This window comes from Sebastes umbrosus, chromosome 3 (genome assembly GCF_015220745.1).
Source record: "Sebastes umbrosus isolate fSebUmb1 chromosome 3, fSebUmb1.pri, whole genome shotgun sequence".
NCBI classification, from domain to species: domain Eukaryota; kingdom Metazoa; phylum Chordata; class Actinopteri; order Perciformes; family Sebastidae; genus Sebastes; species Sebastes umbrosus.
Window position 1 is genome coordinate 19,986,919 of NC_051271.1, and position 22,416 is coordinate 20,009,334.

At 38.1% G+C, this 22,416-nt stretch overlaps 2 protein-coding genes across 8 annotated transcripts in view; both read right to left on the minus strand.

The window, feature by feature from the left end:
* Positions 1-905: 905 nt before the first annotated feature.
* On the minus strand, positions 906-19,912 carry mnd1 (meiotic nuclear divisions 1 homolog (S. cerevisiae)). Its single transcript, XM_037761237.1, has 8 exons — positions 19,682-19,912; positions 18,322-18,387; positions 17,337-17,394; positions 14,863-15,011; positions 13,209-13,283; positions 12,910-13,024; positions 4,139-4,183; positions 906-1,614 (listed from the first exon to the last, which is right to left on the minus strand). Exons 1-8 carry the CDS (start codon positions 19,682-19,684, stop codon positions 1,508-1,510), a joined length of 618 nt encoding a protein of 205 aa, XP_037617165.1. The 5' UTR covers positions 19,685-19,912; the 3' UTR covers positions 906-1,507.
* A 942-nt stretch (positions 19,913-20,854) lies between these two features.
* trim2a (tripartite motif containing 2a) overlaps positions 20,855-22,416 on the minus strand; it is a 32,878-nt gene continuing 31,316 nt past the window's right edge. For all 7 annotated transcript variants that reach the window (XM_037764937.1, XM_037764936.1, XM_037764943.1 and 4 more), the window contains exon 12: positions 20,855-22,359. In XM_037764937.1, the coding sequence (XP_037620865.1) occupies positions 22,207-22,359 (153 nt within the window). In that variant the 3' untranslated portion in view covers positions 20,855-22,206. The remainder of the gene's footprint in view (positions 22,360-22,416) is intronic.

Sequence of the window (22,416 nt, forward strand, 5' to 3'; positions counted from 1 at the left end):
AGATAAATATAACTTGCATTAAGCAACATTATAAATAAAATATAGTCATGAATCAACAGAGAACATGTTTGCATATCATTCATCTACTGGAAAGAAAATTAAACGGATGAGTAAGACAAGACGAGTACATTTGACATTTAAATCATCAAACCCAGCAGACACACACTGGCCTCATTGAGTAAACACAGAACACAACTACCTGTTTTGCATCTGGTTTGACAGAGAAAATGGGAGGAAAATAAGCTGGGAGATTATTGGGAGTCATTCTGGACATGTCACGACAACAGTGTTCCTTCCTTTTTTGTTCATACAGAAAGGGAGTGTGCAGCTCTGAAAAAAACATGTTGTGCTTTTAAGACAGATTTCTTCAATGTTTCAATGGTCATTTCTAAAGAAATGAAAGCACAAAAGATACATAGATTGCACACGCTATGTTTTAGATGAATTAGGGCTGTCAATCGATTAAAATATTGAATCACATTTATCTGTTCAAAATGTACCTTAAAGGGAGATTTGTCAAGAATTTAATACTCTTATCAACATGAGAGTGGACAAATATGCTTGCTTCATACAAATGCATGTATATATTTATTATTGGAAATCAATTAACAACACAAAATAATGACAAATATTGTCCAGAAACCCTCACAGGTACTGCATTTAGCATAACAAATATGCAAAATCATAACATGGCAAACTGCAGCCCAACAGGCAACAACAGCTGTCAGTGTGTCAGTGTGCTGACTTGACTGTGACTTGCTCCAAACTGCATGTGATAATCATAAAATGGGCATGCCTGTAAAGGGGAGACTTGTGGGTACCCATAGAACACATTTCATTCACATAAAAAAAAAAATTATAAAACTCAAAGGGACATTTTTTTTGCAGCATGAGAAAAGAGGTTCTGCAAAAAGTAAATGCACTTTAAATATTTACAGCACTTGTACACATAACATATCCTAAACATATCGTCTGTAATTTAATTCTCCTGTCAGTGCACTTTTGGTAAACGAAGAGTTTTTCTTTTCATCTCAGCAAAAATAAAAAGTAGGAAAAGAAAGAGCACAGGGGTTTGATTCCAAACCATCTGTTTAAACCATACAAATTAGATCACTGGCTGCACAGATGTGTTAAGTGTTGATTCCGTTCCATCATCAACTTGGGCCTCTCAGTTTTCATGCAAACAGGTGTCCCAAAAGTCAGGCTGCTCAGTTGTGTTCATCACATAACCCCCTCACCCTTCACAACCGCTAATGCTTGGTGCTGCTCTTCTCTGGTTGCACCAAAGCAACATATCGGTTGATAAAGTCCATCTGCCACAGTAAAATCACTGATATCTGTCTGTATTCAAAGTCCATAAATATGAATCCTGGTGCATTTATTTTCACTCTAATACACAGAACATAAACTAGAACTGCTGACACCAGGTATACTGGCTTCAAACTGAAGCTTAAACACTTATCTTTTCGCTTATTGTGAACATCAATGCTGGTAGAAAAGCTGGCAATCAGTCCATGTAGTCAAAATCCTCTGGGATCCCAAAAGCTTTATTAATGCGGCTGTCATCAAAGGAGAATTTCTTCTTTGTCCATGACTTGATGGAAAAAACATTGTCTAAAAAAAGAAATGAATATCTTAGTTTAACGAGCCAAAATACAGTGATGCACTTGCCCCATAGTATTATATAGCACAGTCAGTCTGGGGTTATGAGAATATTCTTGGACTAGAGAATGATGGTTGAGTCCAAGAACAAACCATCCGTCTCGTTGCACTTATTTGGGCTGAAGATTTGATTATTACTTCCTGAACGCGGAACATTTCCCACAAGTGACCGAGAGTGAGGGCACTCTATGACAAAGCTTCAATTTGTGATGCAGACTGCATTTGTGCACCAGTATTTTGCATAAAGATCTTGCTAAGTGCAGATTTGATACCATATATCTGTCAGGTAAAGCTGCGCATGAGAAGAAGCAATTTCAGTGTGGAGAAATGTCCCTGATTGAAACGTAAAATTTAATTTTTTGACACCTTCCCTCAACCATCAAGAGGAAGTGGAGTATTTACAGTATGCTATTTAGTACGCTAAAACAGTATGTGAGATTTTTTAGTATGTCCGAAACCTTAGTATGAAACCAATAGTACGCGAATCAAGCGGGGCAGCGCGTGCATGAAACCTGCCTTGGCGGAGGTCTGCGCTCTCCGAGTGCACTTCTAGTTTTAGATTACTTCAGACTTAGATTCTCACAAACCGTCACTTTGGTCACATGAGGTTGGCATGGGTTACCATGGTTACACGTCTCCAATGATGATGAGTCTACAAATTGAAGTAAAGTGTCTTTTAGAAGTGATTCACGAGTCAAGCTGAAAGCTGTGGATGTGTCACCCATTTGAAGAGTAAATCAAATAGCTTGCTGTAGATTAACAACACAAGTCTTATCAAGATCTTAAGTTAATAAACTCTGAGCCATGCTATTAGTAATGCCTTTCACTTGAGTCCTGCAGGATCACTCCACTCCAGTTTTGATATGACGACATGCAGTTGAAGCGCGAGTGATTAACTGTGTCAGGGCTTGTACAGCATGTGATTCTTTAAGTGCGGGTGTGTCTCAGTGTGAAGTGGATACAGGTTAAAGCCACACCACCTAGTTTTTGAGAAGTACTGCTGTCACAGAACAAGCTGCAGCCACAGGCAATTCAATACATTAAGTGGGGTTGTTACATAAGCCTGCGGGAGTCTGTTGTGAGAAGCTAAAATAACACCAGCTACATAGCAAGAAGATTTGGCTTTGCTGGGTTGATTTTAGGGAGTAACAAATTTGTTAAAAATGCAGCTGATTGACAGAACTGACGAAATAGTGCTTGTAGGACAGCTGAGAACGTTACAGCTGGAGGTAAAAAAAGAAAACATTGTACTTGTTCTAAGACAGCTGTCGTACACAGTACTGTGAGGAGGCTCTTTATGTATTTGTTTCGTAGTGGTAGTTCACCTCAGACAGATGAGGGTAGTGCATGTCACGGAAGAGGCAGATATGACTCATATAATTCTATGGAAGTAAAGCAAAAATGTGCCAAAGAAAACTGACGGAGTGACTTTGTTGACCAGTTTCAGGCAATGTTGACCCTAAAGAGTCAAAACACCACAGGCCCGACTGGTTACCATGATCCCCGCAGGGTCAGCTGTCTCCAAGGTTACCGCTTAGGTCAATGAATGCACACAGAGCGTCTAAATGTTGACTGCAGGGAGGTGACATGCTGAACACAAAGTGCCCTTACAGCTGGAGTTATTTAAAGAGTAATACATGGAGTGAGATCTGCAACAGGGAAATTTAAGATATTTCTGTACTGCAACTAATGGTTACAGCTGCAAGGATCAGCAATCAATTAGTTGACTGACAGACAATTACTTGTTTGAGTTATTTAGCATGGAAAAATGTTCTCTGGTTCTCTGATTTAATGGTTTTCTTTGTCATATATAATATTAAACTGAATATCTTTGAGTTTCGAACTGTTGGTTGAATAAAATAAGCAACCTGAAAATATCCCGTTGGGCTGTTACTGACATTTTATAGACCATAGTTTATTAATTAAAGGGACAGTGTGTAGGATTTGATGACATCTAGTGGTGTGGTTGCAACCAACTCAGCACCCCTCCACTCAATCCTCCCTTTCCAAGACTGCGGTAACATGAGACGCCGAGTGCAAAAGCGTGGTAACGCTTTCACCTCGCTCAGAGGTCATCCTTACCGTAATAACATTATTTTAGGAGCAACGGAAGTCAGACAGCGGCAGGCAGTACCACGGTTTTGCACTCTGCGGCTCACGTTACCGCAGATTCACAAGCAAGAACTACGGGGGCCTTCAGGTAACGTAAAAACGCGAAAGGCTCTCTCTAGAGCCAGTGTTTGGTTTGTTTGTTCTGGGCTACTGTAGAAACATGGTGGAGCAACATTGAGGACTCCGTCAAGAGGACCCGCTTCCTATGTAGATATGAAGGGCTCATTCTAAGCTATCGGAAACACAATCAAAATAGTTGCCGATTCTTTTTCTGTTGATCAACTAATTGATTAAATCAACTAATTGTTGCAGCTTGATTCCAGACTATGAAATGTGCATGTATTAAAAAGATAAAATGACTCACCTGTCCACCTGGAAACAGCTTCTTTTGCTACGACATTTGACTTTCCTGCAAAACACAAATGCATTATCATTATGTGCATTATACAATATGTCTGCAATGTGTGTTCAGAGTGAATTATTATTTACATCAATGGAAGGAAAAGACTATGTGCAATCAATTAAAATGTTAATGTTTGTTCAATTTTATCAGTCAAATGTAACATTATTCTCTCAAGTCAGTTTTGCGTTTACTGCCCAAAACAAGACATCAGCTCAGATCTGTGATTAAAACTTAAACTTAAACTACTGGACAACAAAGCCATTTCAAAAAATCAACAGTAAAATGAGTCACACTTAATTACGCTGTGTATAACACATTTTGTGACTCATGTTTATGAGCAAGACTTGCATACTATGCGAATGTATAATAGGCCAAACAAATAAATACTTAATGTGCAAACCCAGCTGACAAGAGAAAATGTTTTCTGCAACAAATGTACTGCAAGTCGAGTAAATTAAATTAAATAAAACCGTCACAAATCACTGAACACAAGACAGAAAACATACTAGGAAAGTAGACATAAATGAAGGTCTGCAGTAAACAATATCCTTTATGGAGGAAAGTGTGGTCAGTGATGTGATGGTTGGGTAGCTGCAGCCATACTGTATGAACAAGTGGTGATTTAGTATTAAATTCAAGTGGACGGTTTAGCCTACACCTCCCCTGCAGCTGTAGCTGGAAAGAGCCCATTGAGAAACCTGAACAACGTGCTCTAACTGGATAGCTCTCAAGTTTTAAAGCTGAAGTAGACAGGTTGGAGCAAATGTGATTAAAAAATCATGTGCCTCTGTGTCCTCCGCTGCTCCTAATAGCATCTGCAAGATTTCACAGACCGGAGGAAAACAACCAATCAGAGCCAAGCTGGAGCCTTGCCGTCTCTAGGCAGCTGTCAATCACTCGCGAACTCCGATCAAACGGTCAAACTAGGCAGCGCTGATCAAATATGAATCAATATTCTGTTACTGTAATGTCTTCTCGCCTCAAATGTTTTCAGAATCATCTTGTAGTGTACTGTTTAGCTGTAAAATGATAAAGTTTGTGACCCGACAGCCATGTTGAGATCAGTTGAGGAAATACCAAGCACCGCCCACCAGCTGGAGCAAACTTTCTCTGTTGAATGAACAGCCAATAGGAACACTCTCTCTCTGAAATGACCTGATTGGCCAAAGTCTCCCGTCGTGGGCTAGATTGAGAGGTGCAGAAGTCTAGTTTTCTCTCAGAACACTTGAATTAAAATATGTTGAAAGGTTATTATGGAATTTTTGCCCAATGATGCCAAAAACGTTCTGCCTACTGCAGGTTTAAGTGATATATTTGGTGACCCATAAAACTGGATCCTAAAACAACAGCAAGTAACATCATTAAGTTGCTAAGCACCCGGAATAATCGCTTCATATAATAACCTTTAGTTGAATCCATATGAACTATCAACAGACACCTGGGCCGCCCGCGGCATCCTTAAATCCAGCCAATATGAGCTTTTTAAGGCCAGGCTCAATTTACAGCATGTTTGGCAGATTTCTCCCTGATTTGTGCTTCAAGAAAATCAGAAGAATTAATCAGTAGCAATGTCATTGACTGTCAGCATTTCATTTCAGCACTTATGGAGAATGAAAACAATGAAAACAAAACATTGATGTCAACAAAAATAAATAGCAGCTGCAAGTGGGAGGGACTGAGTTGAATAACTTCTGACTCATAGACCTGTAGATGTGTTAGCCTAGATGACTAATAGCTGGCCAGATGTTAAAAGGGCATCCTTTATATAATCATATAAATTATTAATATATACAGCAAAATAAATATAATGCACAAAATAGTACACATCCACTAATAAATGATGCCACAGTGTAACACATAGTAGTTCGCTACAACCTGGACATAACAAAGGAAGGATAAGAAAGGAAGGAAAGGAAAGATGATCACAATTTGCTAAACAAGTTATTTAAGAATTCTAAATAATTAAAAAAAAACACACCAATAAACCTGTGTACTGTTGTGGTTTCCCTATAATATGGTTTTAAATAAGATGAGAAGATGAGAAGGTGTGTATTTGTGTCCAATTTTTTAACTTCCTCATATATGTCATACCTGCTGTGCACATGCCAGTGGCTGCGAAGCTTTTCAGGTGTATTTGCCCTTCCCATGTTTGGCGTTTTTCAACCGCACCTTTCACCACTCCAGCTTACTGGCATCTAAGGGTGTGGTAACAATTGTCGAACATTCTGACCTGACAAATCCAACTCAAATCAAAATGTTAAGCGTCTACTCGTTGGCACTGATGTTTTCAGTGGTAATTACAGTGAGCATATGTGACACTTACACGCTACAAACCACAAATGTAGTTAATGTGTAATTACAGTATGTGGGTGTGGCAACCACTATCAAACATACTCAGGGCAGAGGACATCCGATGCACAATAATTAGTACATAAAAAAAGTAGTGTGGCCGGTCTGGCAAAAAAGTTAAGGAAGTAAGCCATACTAAAGCTACCCTACTTTTGATTGTAGGATAATTAGGTCATCTCTATTGTCCCACTAGGGGAAATTAGTTTTGCAGTCAGGGTTGACATAAAAACAGAATACAAAAAGACAACATCAACACAATTAAACAAAGGCAGAGAAGGGAAATGAAAATTCGTACCAAATACACATATACAATAGTGCAGATGCGCAAATTGTGCAAGGGATGTAACCAGAGTAGGGCTGCAAAATGAATTGAAAATGTAAAGATGACCATTCCCTCTTATATCACATATCACATCGCAAAATCGATCATCGACCTTCAGCCTAGGATGCTCTGGTACCATGTACACTTATGAGCATCCTTATGTTCGAACATGGTGTTCGTTATGGACAGTCCATGACTAGCACAGAAGTCCAATAAAAAACGGCTACTCGGGTTTAGATCAGGGAGGCCATTCCTCCCAAAACGTGTCTCCAGGTGCCTCCATTGATGCCCACTTGCTCGTTGAAGTCTCCCAGCAGAACTATGGAGTCCTCTACTGGAGCCCCATGCAGGACTCCATCCAGGGTCTCCAAGAAGTCCGAATACTCCGAACTGCTGCTTTGTGCATATGCACAGACAACAGTCAGAGTTTTCCCCCCCTGACCCCTCGCCAGACTAATATATATATAAAAAAAAATGTAAATGTAAAAAAACAAAGTGTTTGATGACTGATTAGGAGGTTGATTACCATGGCAACGGTCAAAGCTTCGAAGCATTTTGGTCAGCCCTACATTCAAAGCACAGTTTGTCATTTCTTGAATGACCCTTTAGTTAGAGTTCTTGACTGACACAACTTTTAGAAAGTAAAGCATATATTTACCTTTTAAAAGTGCGTTTCTAGCCACTATTAAGTAATTTGTATTATTCTTATTATGAAATTATTATTATTTATCGTTCAAAAGCCCTTTCCTAAAAGTCCTCAAATGAAAAAGTCATCGATGGTCAACCAGTGGTGGAATAAGTAGCCTACTCAGATCCTTTAATCAAAAGTAGTAATGCCACACTTTACAATTAAAAGTCCTGCATTGAAAATGTCACCTAAGTAAAAATACACAAGTATTATTGGCAAAATGTACCTGCAGCACCTTCACCACTGGCCTCAACAGACATTTGCTTTAAAGATGATCTCTGAACTAATGAATATCCCATCTGCATCAACAAGTCTGAGCCCATTCTGCACATTCAGTCCAGCCCCCTCAGCAGTAGACATAACATAATGTAATACTGTCTGTGCATAGCGGCACACAGCTCTCAGACCACAATTCAAGTTTCACTGGGGGGAGATGGTTATCTCTATCAAAGCTGTGTGTGTGTGTGTTTTTAAAAAAAAAAGAAGAAAGTAACACCTGTTGGCAGGGAGACTGAGAGACTGAAAGTAAGATTTCTCTGTCAGTCTAACTAATGGGTTTATCTGTTGAATCTGGGTGCATTCGTGATCTGTAGTCCATTATATACAGTAACTTTCACTATCATACACATGCAAGTCAAAGCAGAACATATACAGAGATATATGAAATTTTGTCATAGCCTCAACTTACAGTGGAGACAGATGTCAGTTAATAAATAGGAAGGCCCTGGATTCCACATATACCCCTGAAATAAAGATAAACATCTAATATTTCTGCCCGATTTACAAGATCGTACGACCAGTATGGCTTAACATTTCATACTTAAATATCCTATTTACATATGTCAATATTTCAAGAGGATTTTTTTTCTGTTTGGATAGCTGTTGGACAGCTGTTGCAGTTATTAAGCTTGGCAATAACTTTATCACAGACACCAGAGGCTGAGATTCTGCAGACGGTCCAACAATTTGATCATGAAGTTATTTTTCTGGTGTATTGGCACCAAGCTAGAAAATACTAACTTTTGGGTATTTTTACAAATCTACCATACAGTGTAGAGAAAATTTAGCTGCAGCTGTAGTAAAACAAAATATTATACAGGGTTGGAAATTAACTTTTTTGTCCACCTACCTTAATTATAAGTTTGCTCTTACATTTATCTTAACTTTACCTACCTGAGCCACAAAATTGAGCTTAATTTCAATTTATTTCAAAAAACCCAAATGTCTGATTTGGGTTACAGTTAGTCAGGAATTATTTGCCTGCATGTTGCTGTGATTGTCAGTAGATCGACGAGACGTGTCATGCTGGAGTGGAAAAAAACAGTGTGTGCAGACTAAATGCTTGCTTGGTGTAACACTGGGAGGTGCAGGTAAACAAACCAGATATTTTTATGACACCACACATGTCACATGTGTACATAAGGTAACACATCTTCTTTACCACAGGTCTGCAGTAACATGAACTCAAGGCAGTATAGGATTTTTGTAATACCACTAATAGCTGTGTGCATTGTGTGGACATACTATAGAAGAGGTGCGTCATGGCCAGTGGCCTTGCCTTTGTCTCTTTAGAAGCTTTTAACCTTTGAGCTGAGAGGTCAGAGGTTACACGGTTCATTTAGACCGCAATTAAAGCTTAGATGCAACTCTGAAGACCAGAAAAGAAATACGTCTGTGGTTCAGCCAGCAGGAAGGTTCACACCGTTCACACGTCTTGTTTTAACATGCAACCAGTCTGTGGTTCAAGCTGAAAGATTAAAACTGACATAACAGCGTGTCTCAAATGTATCTCAACTGACCACTAGCGACCATTTTTCATTTCCTCTTTCCCATTTGTTTTTAACCGTGAGAAACTGTGACCCTGCTGCTAAACAGACTAAATGCATGTTTGTTCTCAGAGGTATGATTAGAGACGAGGACTCCTGTGACCAGTTACTGCACCACAAAAATCATGTCCCAAGTTGTGTGACAGACAATTTAACTGTGTTCCACTGTGTTTTGGAGAATTGTTGGTCTATACCAGGGATAGCAACCATGGTTGCCCGCAGGGAGCCAATGAGTCACCTGCAGGGCACGTTCTAAAAATAGCATGAGTCACCGGTACATTTTGGTTTCGAGCTGCACATTTGCCATTTTTTTCTGGTTGGCAAAAGTTGAACAATGTTCAGTTTGGGGCAAAACGCTGCGTTTGTCACTATCAGTTTTCACCCAGCCGTCCAATCACAGTGGAGGAGGGGCGGGAGATATACCACAAAGACCAACGGTCACATCCTACATGGAGCCCATGAGTGCTGAACAACAACAACAACAACACGATGTTTCTTCACGGTCTCTCCTCTCTTTTTGCAAAAAATTCTAATAGTGATTATTTTGACTGATATTACAATTGCGATATCATTTGCGATATTAGACGGAACGATAATATTAAATTTTTTGCATTATTCTCATTTTCATTGTAAAACATGAAAATGATTATGGTGTGATTTTTGCGGAGATCTGTACTAAACAAATGTTGATGTTTTCTTATAGAATATGACTATATATCTAACTACTATCTATCTATCTATCTATCTATCTATCTATCTATCTATGATGTGTGGACCATGCAGGAAATCTCTGCAGCACCACAATATTTCATTTAAAATGGTATTTTGACAAACATTTCACTTTAACAAATATTGCGCCTCCATATTACGATTTCGATAAAATCTCGATTCATTGTGCAGCCCTAGCTCCAGCCTTCCCTTCATACACAGCTAGTACTCTACCCTGTGCTGACATTTTTATTTCCACGGATATTCCGTATCATAGCAACCAGACACAACCAAAGCTCTCAGCTGAAAAAAGCTGTGCCTCCAAAAGCGCTCTCTCAGCTGGGCGCTTTCAGAAGAGCACCTGGTGTTTTCAGCTGGGAAAAATGTGACAAATTTGATATTGTATGACTTTCGAATGTTTCTGTTCAAAACAGATTCATTGTTGAGATTAACAGAAAAATCATTACATTTGCATATATATATAATATGAAAATTAAATGATTAGGGCTGACCTGAATTCCTCGTAGCTTCGACCATTGGCATGGTAATCAACCTCCAAATCAGTATTTGAATGCTTCGTTGTATTTTTTTTAATACAAGTATTTCATAATATAGTACAAATCCCCAAAATAGCCCATTAAATAAGGAATAATCCCACAACATTATTCATTATTCATATTCAACATTCATTATTATTAGTTATTCTCAGACTGATATCGCTGTTTGTTGTGGGTAGAGGTGCGTTTGTGTACAGTAGTACGGCAGCGGCACTGTCCTGGGCATGAAACGGGGGAGATGGAGACCGACAGACAGAAGAGCATGTCAGCCTGCTGCGCCGCAAAGCTTCGAAACCCAAAAAATGGTTTTCGGTACAGCTCTAGTGAGGAATCATTAACAGTAATCAGTGAACATAGACAGACAGTCTCCTAATAGCCCTATCCTATAAATATTCATTATTTAAAGGTAAACCAAGCAAATTAAAATTATTCGGGAAGATTATATCAAACAAGTAGCCCTCCATTCATGTGGTGATACTACATAATATGAATGTGGTCACATGAACTTAGCTAAACCTTTAATGCATCTTATTTAGAGCTGCCTGAACATCCGAGATAACGTTCAGTGAAATGTGTGAGGAGGGAATTTGAGGGTGTATGTAAGTATGTTTTTTCCACATCCTGCTTGTTTATTTTTAGCACTGTGAGTAGGTGATTTTGACAGCTGGCCAAGTCTATTGCAGCACTGGTTATTGGAGGTTTTTCCTCACATCAGTTTCATTAATATACCTACAGTACACGAATGTCTGTGTTGGATGAATGATTCGCTGAATTCTTAGTAAAAAAGAAAGAAAAATGTTAATGCCTGCCAACTGTACCAGGGTCTTATTTTTATCACTCCTATATTTGACAGTTTGTGGGAGGCTGCACAGAAATAGTCAAGCTCCTACTGCACAATTCTGTGTTCATTAGTGGGTGTGAAACCACTTATTCATGGTCGTTTGAGTCAAACAGAAGCTCCTCAAGTTGTTTGTTTCTTGGATGTTGCCCAACAGTTTCCTTCGTCTCTCTTCTTAATAAGAGATACTCACTGGATGGAAAAATGCACCATCTGCCTCAATGAGCCACCTGATGTTGGAATCCAGTCTCCATCTTTTTCTTTTAGAGCCAAAAACACTCAAAGCTTCCAGCTACAGTCGCTAACTACAAGCTTACTGCCAGATGATTCTATCAACTGTCAAAACCTCACACAAAATACACATTACATAATACATGCAAGATTTTAAATCCAGTGGCAACAATTGATTCAACCATGTTAGATATGCACAAGACAAATCAGCACATCAACAAATCAATTTTTTTGTACTTTGCCCAAATTGGCTTTGTACTCAAGGTGCTGCTTAGCTACATCGCCAATGTCATGGCTCACTCAGTTACCAGTAAAATGGAAGCTTTTGTGCAATGTAATGCAATCCAACTTTGTGAATATTGTAACAAAATGTTGAATATAATTTAATCTTATACACAAAGACTGTATATAAGAGGTGGACGTAGTCACAATGACGTCACCTATTGGCTTGTGGACTGATAATTTGAAGCCTCTAAATCGGCATTTTGGCCGTCGCCAAGTTTTTTTTGCAACCAGAAGTGACACGAGAGGGTGAAGCTAAGTACAGCCGAACGCTGAATAAGACATTTTTAGGCGCTCAAAAATGTTACAATTAACATTCATGAACTGAAGACACACTGTGAAAGGGTTAAGGTTCTAAGGCAAAAACATGGACAACTCCCAGACCGGACAACGCTGTGGTAGGGACCTGTCAATCGCAAGGTAGCCACGCCCTAAAGCATCCCCTGCTTTATGGTCTATTTGACTCTAAATGGGTCCATAATTTACTAAATGAACATCATGCTGTATTGAAGAAGACTTGAAACTAGTGATTGAGACCATAAACTCATATTTACAATGTTTACTGAGGTAATAAATCAAGTGAGAAGTAGGGTTATTTTCTCATAGACTTCTATACAATCAGACTTCTTTTTGCAACCAGAGGAGTCGCCCCCTGCTGGCTATTAGAAAGAATGCAAGTTTAAGGTAATTCCTTATTGGCTTCACTTCTCAGACCCAGTGGTTGCCCACTGCTTATATAATTTTATACCACACCAACAGCTCATAAATGATCATAGAGTTTAATCACTACCACTCTGACACATTTAAAGAGGGAGTTTATGATACTGGAGGGGGGCTAGATTTCTCTGGTCAGTGATCGCAGGTCACTTGATTGATGCTAAAGCTTAAAATGGACATTTTGAAAAAACAGTCATGTTGCATCTGTACTCACTCATCTCCTCTACGACCTCTGGGTCACATTCTCTGTACTTCTCCAGCTCGGCCTGCAGCTGAGTTCGCTCCTCTCTCAGAGCCTGCAGCTCCTTCAGTAGAGAGCTCCTCTCCTTCTACACACAGACAGAGATGTATTTTATAAGTGTTATTAACATAAACATGTATTTTTTATCACTTTATGTTAAAAAATGTGATGTATTTTATGAGTGTTATTTACATGGATTTTTATCACTTCATTTTATAAAAATATATATATTTTTCCATACAAGGTGTGGAAGCATATGAAAATATTCTTACTGTATCTTGACGTCCAACTTTTTCTTTTTCAACCGCTTTCTGTACAGACACTTGCCGCTGCTTTGTTTCAGAAATCTATAGAGTAAAAGAGTGTTACATTAGTCACAACACCAAACTGCTACCAAGGAAAAATAAGTGGACAATAGAGAATATCCTGTATTCTGCCATAAAATGAATGCTATGTTTGAACATAAAAGTGGTGAAACAGTTACTGAGAACAACCAATAATCTCCTGAACTCTTGAGCACATCTTCTACCAGAGAGCAGAGGCTAAGCTGCCCTTTGTAGCTTTTAACTGCGATATATACATGATTAAAATCTGAATTGCTCATGACTGCTCAGGGTTAAACATTAATGTTTTTTTCACTTGCCCAGCCAGGCATTGTTTTATTTATTAGCGGTTATCAAATAAACACAAAGACCAAAGCTGCGCTCATAAACTTTGTCTTTACCCGCCGCCATTTTTTCACGAGTGCCCGATCCGTACTGCTTGTGTGCAACTCTCAACAGAGATGAGAAGCTGCTTCCACCATCAGCTCCGGAAAAAAAGATGCATTTAATTGCTTTAGTTGCTAGATTTATTAGCCCGATGTGGCATTTTACTTGACCCGCCAAGAGGGCAATCCTTATGGTTGAGCCCTGACTGCTCACCAGTGCATTAGAGGCTAATGGTTTATTGACAGTAATAGCTAATTATAGTACTGTAAATTGCACTGTTAAAGTACTTTGTACTATTAGTAATTATACTATAATTATTTTGGCAGAAAGAAAGGATGCTGTGTTGTAATTTGTTGTAAATTACACTTTAACTTTTTCATGTGTACTTTATAGAGCCAACAGACCGGCAGTCATAATATCAAGCACACAAATTTACATTTCTGTGATAACAGATAATATAATTTTAACCGTCACATACCACATTACGAGTGTACAGTTAATCTAAATGATCATCTGCTGTGGCATGTCATCCATGCCTGTACATTGTAATGCTTATGGTATAATCACATGTCATTGTTTGGTGACAGATTGTTGCTCTACATCATTTAACTTCTGTCCTAGAAATCTGGTGGCCATCATTCTCTGAGGAGTCAACACCCTCTCACCATCTGTCTGCCATGCAACAGGAGAGGGAAGTGGGACGCATCACACACCGAGAAGACGAGCAGTGTCACTTTCTGTGACAACAAATCTCTCACAACATGGGAGATTCTCAGTTTTTTAAATTATATAAATAGGACACATTATTTTGTTTTTGTATTTAGGAATTTCTCTGCTTATTTTGAATATAAAAACTGTGAAAATAAAATGAAACTAAAAAAACACACTAATTGAAAAAATCCATCTATAATTAAACCACTACCACTTCCCCTTTTTCACTTTCAATTACCAGAAGCACTTTCTGGGCTGTGCTTGTCATATGCTGACCTCATTTACTGTAAACTACAGTGAAGTGTCTTCTTAAAACAGAACAAACAACCTTTGGTGTTCAAATCCATCTACTACTTTCATAAAATATAGGTGTTTTAATTGAAAAAAATCCATTATCAGCTCTGGAGAGATGATGTATAGAACAAGATGCTCTGTGTTCATTGTGTTTTAGTAACATCTGCAGCTTTTTGAGATATGAGGTCGTTGTTTTTAAGTGTGTCCTCACCTGGCTTTGCAGCTCCTCTAGTTTGCGCTTGCGAGCGTGCAGGGCCTTGCTGGGAAAGGCCCAGTAGTAGTTGGATGTACCCACTCTTTCACAGTCCACCATGTTGTCGTCCACCAGGCTCTGCAGTACGTCCTTCACTGACATGGGAGCTGAAAGCAGCAGAGAGAGGAGAGCACACCGCAGTCATTCATTTTCTATCATTACACTGCCTTCCCCCTTCCCAGCACTTGATGCTATTTGTGGATTATTGATTTGATTTGTGGACGACTGATTTACAGTAGAGGCATGACTGTTATAGCTCGGAAGGCGATACACAGGTAAATGTATCTGATGTTGGGTATAATATAATAATAGCATTCTACTGAGGATGTAAAAAATACAGGTCTCCTTTATACTGTTGGTGAGGCGTACCACTCAAATGTTCACACATCTTAACCCACACATCTGCAGCCTATCCGGCCGTTTTATGCTTATCTGAGAGAACATTGCATGAGAGGATGTAGCAGAGCAGGAGCTCCATCTTGAACAGTGTCAGCAGTGAAATATGATACTCCCACACATTTGCTCAGTCGGTCCACTGTGAAACTGAAAGAGCCTATCTGCTATGTTAAGAGCTGAGCTGTGCAGAGTCCTGAGAGGATGTTGAACAGAAGCAAAAATAAAAACGAGGATCGAAAATGAAAAAAACACTCTGGATGGATCGACAAAACTCTGTATGTGCACGACTACAGAGCTTGTCTTGTTGCTGTTCATGTGATTCAAATAGCTTTTTGCCCCTTTTCACCTCCTGTATTTTAATGGTTACCAGTATGTTATTACCACTCTGTTTTTCAATTTAGCTGAGATCACTCCCTTGGCCCCTTTTCTCACATGTTCTCCCCTTCTACAGGAAAATGTGCCCATTGCGCAGATCTCTTGTTGCCCCCTCCCCCCATCATTCAGCAACTACATCATGCCCAAGTAAGGGGGACAAAAACATGTGCTTTTAATCACAGCAACGCGATCCAGTTTCTCCAGATTAATGTTATGTCCACTTTAAAACAAAAATCCCTCCTCAGTTCACCCAAACATACACAACATAGCTTTGTTCCTCTGCAGCACTTCAAAATCCAAGTTTTATAAATGTTCCCTCGATGCACATAATGTCAGGCTCTGTGTTGACATTGAGGGAATGTGCTTAATTTAAACCCAAAAGCTTTCAACAGTTCTCTGCACTATGTGATTGCTGCCATTGATAGGTCTGGTTCTGCTTATACAGACTAAATACAGTTAAGATGGCAACAGCTAGTCCTGGTTGCCATGGTCGTCATGTTGCAAGCATGTCACCACAATGTTTTCAAGAATGCAGTGCCCGTTGACACTGACTGTATGCTCTTTGGAAATAAAGCTGGAATTTTACTTAAAAGACCAAGGCTGCATCCGAAATCGCATAAAGTGCACTACATACCCAATAGGTGTACTATGGTTCAACGTACTTTTGTGTGAATAAACAGCAGTATGTATCTTTTCTGACGCACTGAACAATAATTTACGTCGTCACTTCATGAGATCCTCCTTGCCGGTTGGAGACGTGTCACCATGGTAACCCGTGCAACCTCATGTGACCAAAACTTCAAAAACAGAAAGTCTGAACTAATTTAAAATATATATTACGCCTAGCAAAGTGAAATCTTATTCTTACACTTAAATTGAAGAGTTGCTGATGTTACAGAGGTGTCCGTCAACGTCTGTTATGAACGTTGTCGTCACTACCGCATTGCACTGTGGGATATTTATGCCACCGTAGTCTCCAGCGTTTGCGTACTGTAATATTACACCAGAAAGAGTATGCAATTCAAGTAGTGTTGGTTTCATTCTAAGGTTTTGGACATACTGTTTTAGCGTATTAAATACCATGTGAGTATCGAATTTTGGATGCAACCCATTGCTGGAATTCATACATGTTTAATTCCTTTCATTACTCTTTAACCACACTACAGTTCTATTCATATATATATATTTTTATATCAAACCGTACTTTTTATATCTTTGAATGCTCACCTGTTGAGGTATGTGATATATGTATTTTCTTTCATGACTACATATTTTGCCAGAGTCATACATTCTGAGTTGTCTTAAGTTGTGGTTGGCAGTTCAGAGTGTAAAAGTGCAGACTTCTCAGATGAAAGTGCATGTTCAACTAAAATGTAATGCAAATAGCTCTATTCACTGCTGATTACCACTCACATATCTGCAGATTGACTGGAAATATGAGGTCAGTATGGTCAAACAGTATGGTCTATGAAAATATGAGAATAATCAGTTCATAATAATTAAATGTTAGTGCATTATGCTTTCCTGTTCAGACTCAGACTCCCACATTCACCATATTTTGTTAAACAGGCAGTCAACCAGCTGGACACAAGTGAACAGACCATTTAAAATTCAGTGTTAATGACGTTTCTCTTGTAAAACTGTTGATCAACATTACTCACTTATGCCTTTTGACTTGGGGGCGATCTTCTCAATGTCTTTCAGCTGAAACACATCTTTCTACAAAGAGAATGAAAACATTTTCAAGGAAAAACATTTGTTTTTATCATAGTATCATACACAAGGGACCTATAGTATTTAACACATATCAAAGTTGGTGTTGGTATCTAAGCTTCTGGCTGCACTTTAGTTGGGCTTTCTGGAAATTAATAAAGCTGATATATTTATGGATTTATATCTTTCATTGTTTTAAAAGATACAGTATGATGATGACTTTGCCTTTCCAGGTATTTTTATTCATGGTTTATTTTAGGCAGCCTAAAAATAATTAATTTACTCTACTTTTATTTGCCTGATGTTATCTAATTGTATGTTTAAAATGCTCTCTTGTAAAGCACTTTTAAACAATGTTTTATGACTAGTGTATATATACACATATATATTATTAACTAATCACAATTACTTCATTTGCAAGAACTTAAACTGTATTTTTGTATTTAATATCATCTAATCTGACTTTGTTGGGCCAGTTTAGTTATGAAAAGTATTTATGTGGCTGTTGTGTGTGCAGATGATGTGTATGTGTATAAAAGAGAGACAAAACCACATGACCCAGTGATGCATTTATTCTAAGAACAAACTGTGTGTATCTGTTGCAGGTTTTTTAAATTAGAACACAAAACTTCCTCAGTGTCACTAGAGTATCAAGTCATGACAGGTCCATTTATGTTTTAGTAGTAGTTTGCATGTAGCATGTTGGCTTTTGTCTCCTTCACAAAAAGTGGGCAGCCTAAATCAATATTAGTGACATTAAAACAATACTCAAATTGTGTGAAAGAAAATAAAACACATCATACTACTGACTAGTATAGTGATTAGCTTTTAAATCCATGCAGTCACAGTGTAATCGAGACAGCACAATATGTATGGAGGCCTCGTATTATATTGACATGGTTCTTACTCTAAACCTGCAGTGGGAAAACTCACCGATTCAAAGAAAATCTCCATCATGCGAGTTCTCTTTTCCTCCAAACTTAATCCTTTCTTCTTTGACTGAAACAGACAGTTATAATATAACATAAGGCCTGGATCATTTCAGTAACAGACAGCAACTAATACGCCACTATATAACACTGCAATAGAATAATATGCAAGTTGCAAACACTGGTTGATTGCTTGAATGATTGCATTTCCGTGTGAAGATTTCCTAGTATTAATCATGCAATAAGGAACAAAACATGAACATGTAACAATACACATCTAGCATTTGCAGAACTTTAAAATATGGATATTTGAATATTTACACTTGCGCTTCTGTCCGGCTCCCTTGTAGGTCTGACCAAGTACCACCCCCGACCCCCATTTCTGCCCACCCACACACACATACAGTTATAATTATATATGACCTTCGAATTAACTTAAAACATTTTTTCTTTATTATTGTTATTATTTACTTATTTATTTATTTATCTCACTTACTATTGTAAGTGTTGGTATTATTATTGGTATTGATATTATTATCACAACCTCATCATCATCTTTATTATTATTCACATTATTAATATATATGTGTATGTGTATATACTATATTATATATATATTTTACTCGTTTATTTTCTTATTGTTTTGTCTTTGTTCCTCCTATGCTCTACACAGAAAAGGAATGATATCTGTATGTGTGTGTGTAGATATGTGTGCATGTGTACAGTATATGTGTTTAAGAGTAGATATATGTCATATATGACCATCTAGCCTCATTCAATGCCAAACACACACCCATTATCCACATCACAAAAACACACACACACACACCAGCCTGCTTTTATCCCCTTGTGCTGTTTTTGTTTTTGTACTTTGTTATTTGTCTTTCTCTGTATAATATATTTTAGTCTTTTTTTATATATGTCCCTGCACATGTCTTCACCTGTATTGTAATCACTTTATAACACAATAATAATAAAAAATGCATATCTAATAGAGGTTATCACTGCTGACTGTAGGGCTCTTTATTGCATTATCTACTGTATCCCTCTGCATCTGCATCAGTGTTGTTGTAATACAACTTCTGACCACCAGAGGCATCACTGAGCAACACTTCACTAAAAGACGAAGAAGAAATTATAAACGACTTGCTAATCTTTTACATAGGTTGCTGCAGACTAATGGAAACTACTCAAACTTGATTATGTCATGTTTTTATTATTTACACCTGCCTGATACTATCCATTGGTGACGTCACTGCCGGTTGCTAGGTAAAGCTGATGCTACCGTTAGCTAGGAGCTAGCTTGGTGATGCTACTGAGAGCACTATCACATCATATGCAGGTAAAGGTGAGCGTCTACTCACCATATTATGACGTTGGCTGTACCTGCAACGTCCACTGACATTAATGTTGTGCGTTATAAGGTTTTATATAGCGATGTTGTTGTTGTTTTTAATCCAAATAAGACAGATATAAACCGTTCAGCCAGTACTGAATTTCCCGCGGAAGGCTGTCACGTGACGTCACGGGGCTTCTGCTGCCTTCTCGAGTCCTCGTAAATTCCAAATGCCCAGATCGCTGATTATTATAGGGATTTAAGTTTAATAACAAACTGTTGATGGTGATTGTGCTACGTTTATTCATTTTAAAAAGCTCCTAGGCATGTAGATTATTTATGCTGCAACGTCACATATCTGCCGCAGAAAAACGGTTACGTTTTACCACCGTTTTAGTGTGTTTTTCGCTTCCGTTGTGATTATTTCCGACTGTAATTGAAAGCAGCATTACTTCATTGTGGTTTGACTTCATGACCTCATGATTACCTGACGCCCTCTGCTGTCTAATAACATGCATTGCTCAGATAGGGACAGGACTGCATAATAAAAGGTCCTTATTGTCATTACATTTCTGTAGGTCTGCTGTTTTACTGGGAGACAACGACATGATTTACAATGTGCTGTGCAGACTAATTATATGATGCTGTGCAATAATTATCTAATTATCTGATGGACACTTTGTGCAATAATCTGGCAAAACTGTCATCTCATCAATATACATATTGTATTTTTATATTTTATATTGTATTATCTCTTTTATATTTATATTGCACTCTCTTTTTTATTGTATTATCTTTTATATTTTTTATATTTATATTGCACTCTCTTTTGTTATTGTATTATCTTTTCATTAGCACCTATGGGATTGTCACAATGTTATTTCGTTGTACTACACAATGACAATAAAAGGGCTTTAATCTTGAATCTTGACTTGCAGTTTTTTTTGTTATCTCCAATCATATTGAAAACACATATTGAAAACTCTGCAAGAAGAAGCATGAACATGCAAAATACACTTCTGACATGATTAGTGTCAGTCCTCAAAGGGATAGATGCTATCTTAATAATTAAAAAAAAAAAAAAAACCTGTATATCATAATGACACAGGTTTTTCAACAGCTATGCAAGCTAATAATGAATGCACCTTATTACAACATACAGTATAGTAAGTACTCCACAAAATAATTTACAAACACAATATTCTTTCCTATGGGCACTTTAATTCCATTTGGCATTACAAATATAAACAAGACAATGGAAAACAAATAATTTAACAGGATTGTGTAGAAAATGGATGAACAAATCCAGGATAACAAGTACTGAAAACTGTGTGCTTGAGGGCAAACACATTTTGACTTTCTAATAGTAGCACAGTGCTTTTTATTTTATTTATTATTTATTTTTTTTACAACACAAACCTCAGCTGTTGAACTACATATTGCATCTTTTTCTTTGAGAATGGACGAATTGTTTTTACTAAAAATACAACCTGTTAGTAGTTCTACAGATTTGTTGAAAGACATAAGAGCACATGGAAAGGAGTGAAGGCTGATTAAACCTGCATTGCAACATGAACAAACCTTTTCACCGACTGATTTCATTTTCACCATTTTTGCTGTTTACTTAAATTCGAGATGTTTGCACATGATTGCATTTGTAAGTCAAGTGGCTTTTGTTTGGTACCTTAATTGATCACAACACAAACACACCACTGTATGTGTTTTTTTAAAAACAACAACAATTAAGCATAAGTTATCAGCATACTTTAATAACCACGTGTGTTGATTTAAAGTGATGACTACTCATTTTCACATCGAGATAGAAGTATTGTAATTGAAACAGTGCTTCCATTCAAAGTTTCTTTTGGTGATTTTGTTAAGTATCAGCTTGAAACATATTTATATATTGTGCACAGTAGCTTTTCTGGTGTTTATTAGTAAAAACAGCATGCAAAGAGATGCCTAGTCATGCTCTAATATACCCTGCTACCTACCGGAGGTGGAATAGTTTTCTTTCATAGTGAACAGGCAAAATGTGAGGACTCTTAAGAGCATTTATCAGGAAGCTGCAGTCACTGGAACTATAAACATAATTAATTTTCAGGTGACTAAGACTACGTCTTTACTTTAATTTCAATCTCACGTAACACAGTGTCCAACCAGTATTTTTAGGAAAAAGTGCAATCGCTTTATTATTTTCAGTTGTTCTGCCATATCACAGCAAATGTAAAAGGTCTAACATATGAACAATACTAAAGTTTTATTTTTCAAATCAGTGTGATTAAGATGGTGAACAAGGTTATGAATGACGCCTCAAAGCACCAATCAGTCTGTGAATATCATCGATCCTCTCACTTCATTCAAACCACAAATAATTCTCTCTGTCGTTTCGTCAGCGTTGGAGGTCAAACAGGATGTCACGGTCAAACAGACGGCACAACGACAGCATGATTCAAGGATGAATGGGTGAGTGCAAATCTGCCGGTCGCTCCATAACAATGAGTGTGTGTGTGTATATACACTGTACAGGTTGTGCGCTGAGATAGAGAAGGGCTACTGCAAGTAGCGGTAGACTTTGAAGCAGTGGTTGCCAGAATCTGCAACCACAACGTGTCCGTCAGAGGTGAGAGCGAGTCCCTGCGGGCCGTACAGCGGGTCTGCTGACGTGTTGATGTAGGACAGGAACGAACCGCTGCCATCAAACACCTGACAGAGAGAGAGAGAGAAATATAAAGTCAGTGTTCCTTTATATCTGCATTTGGA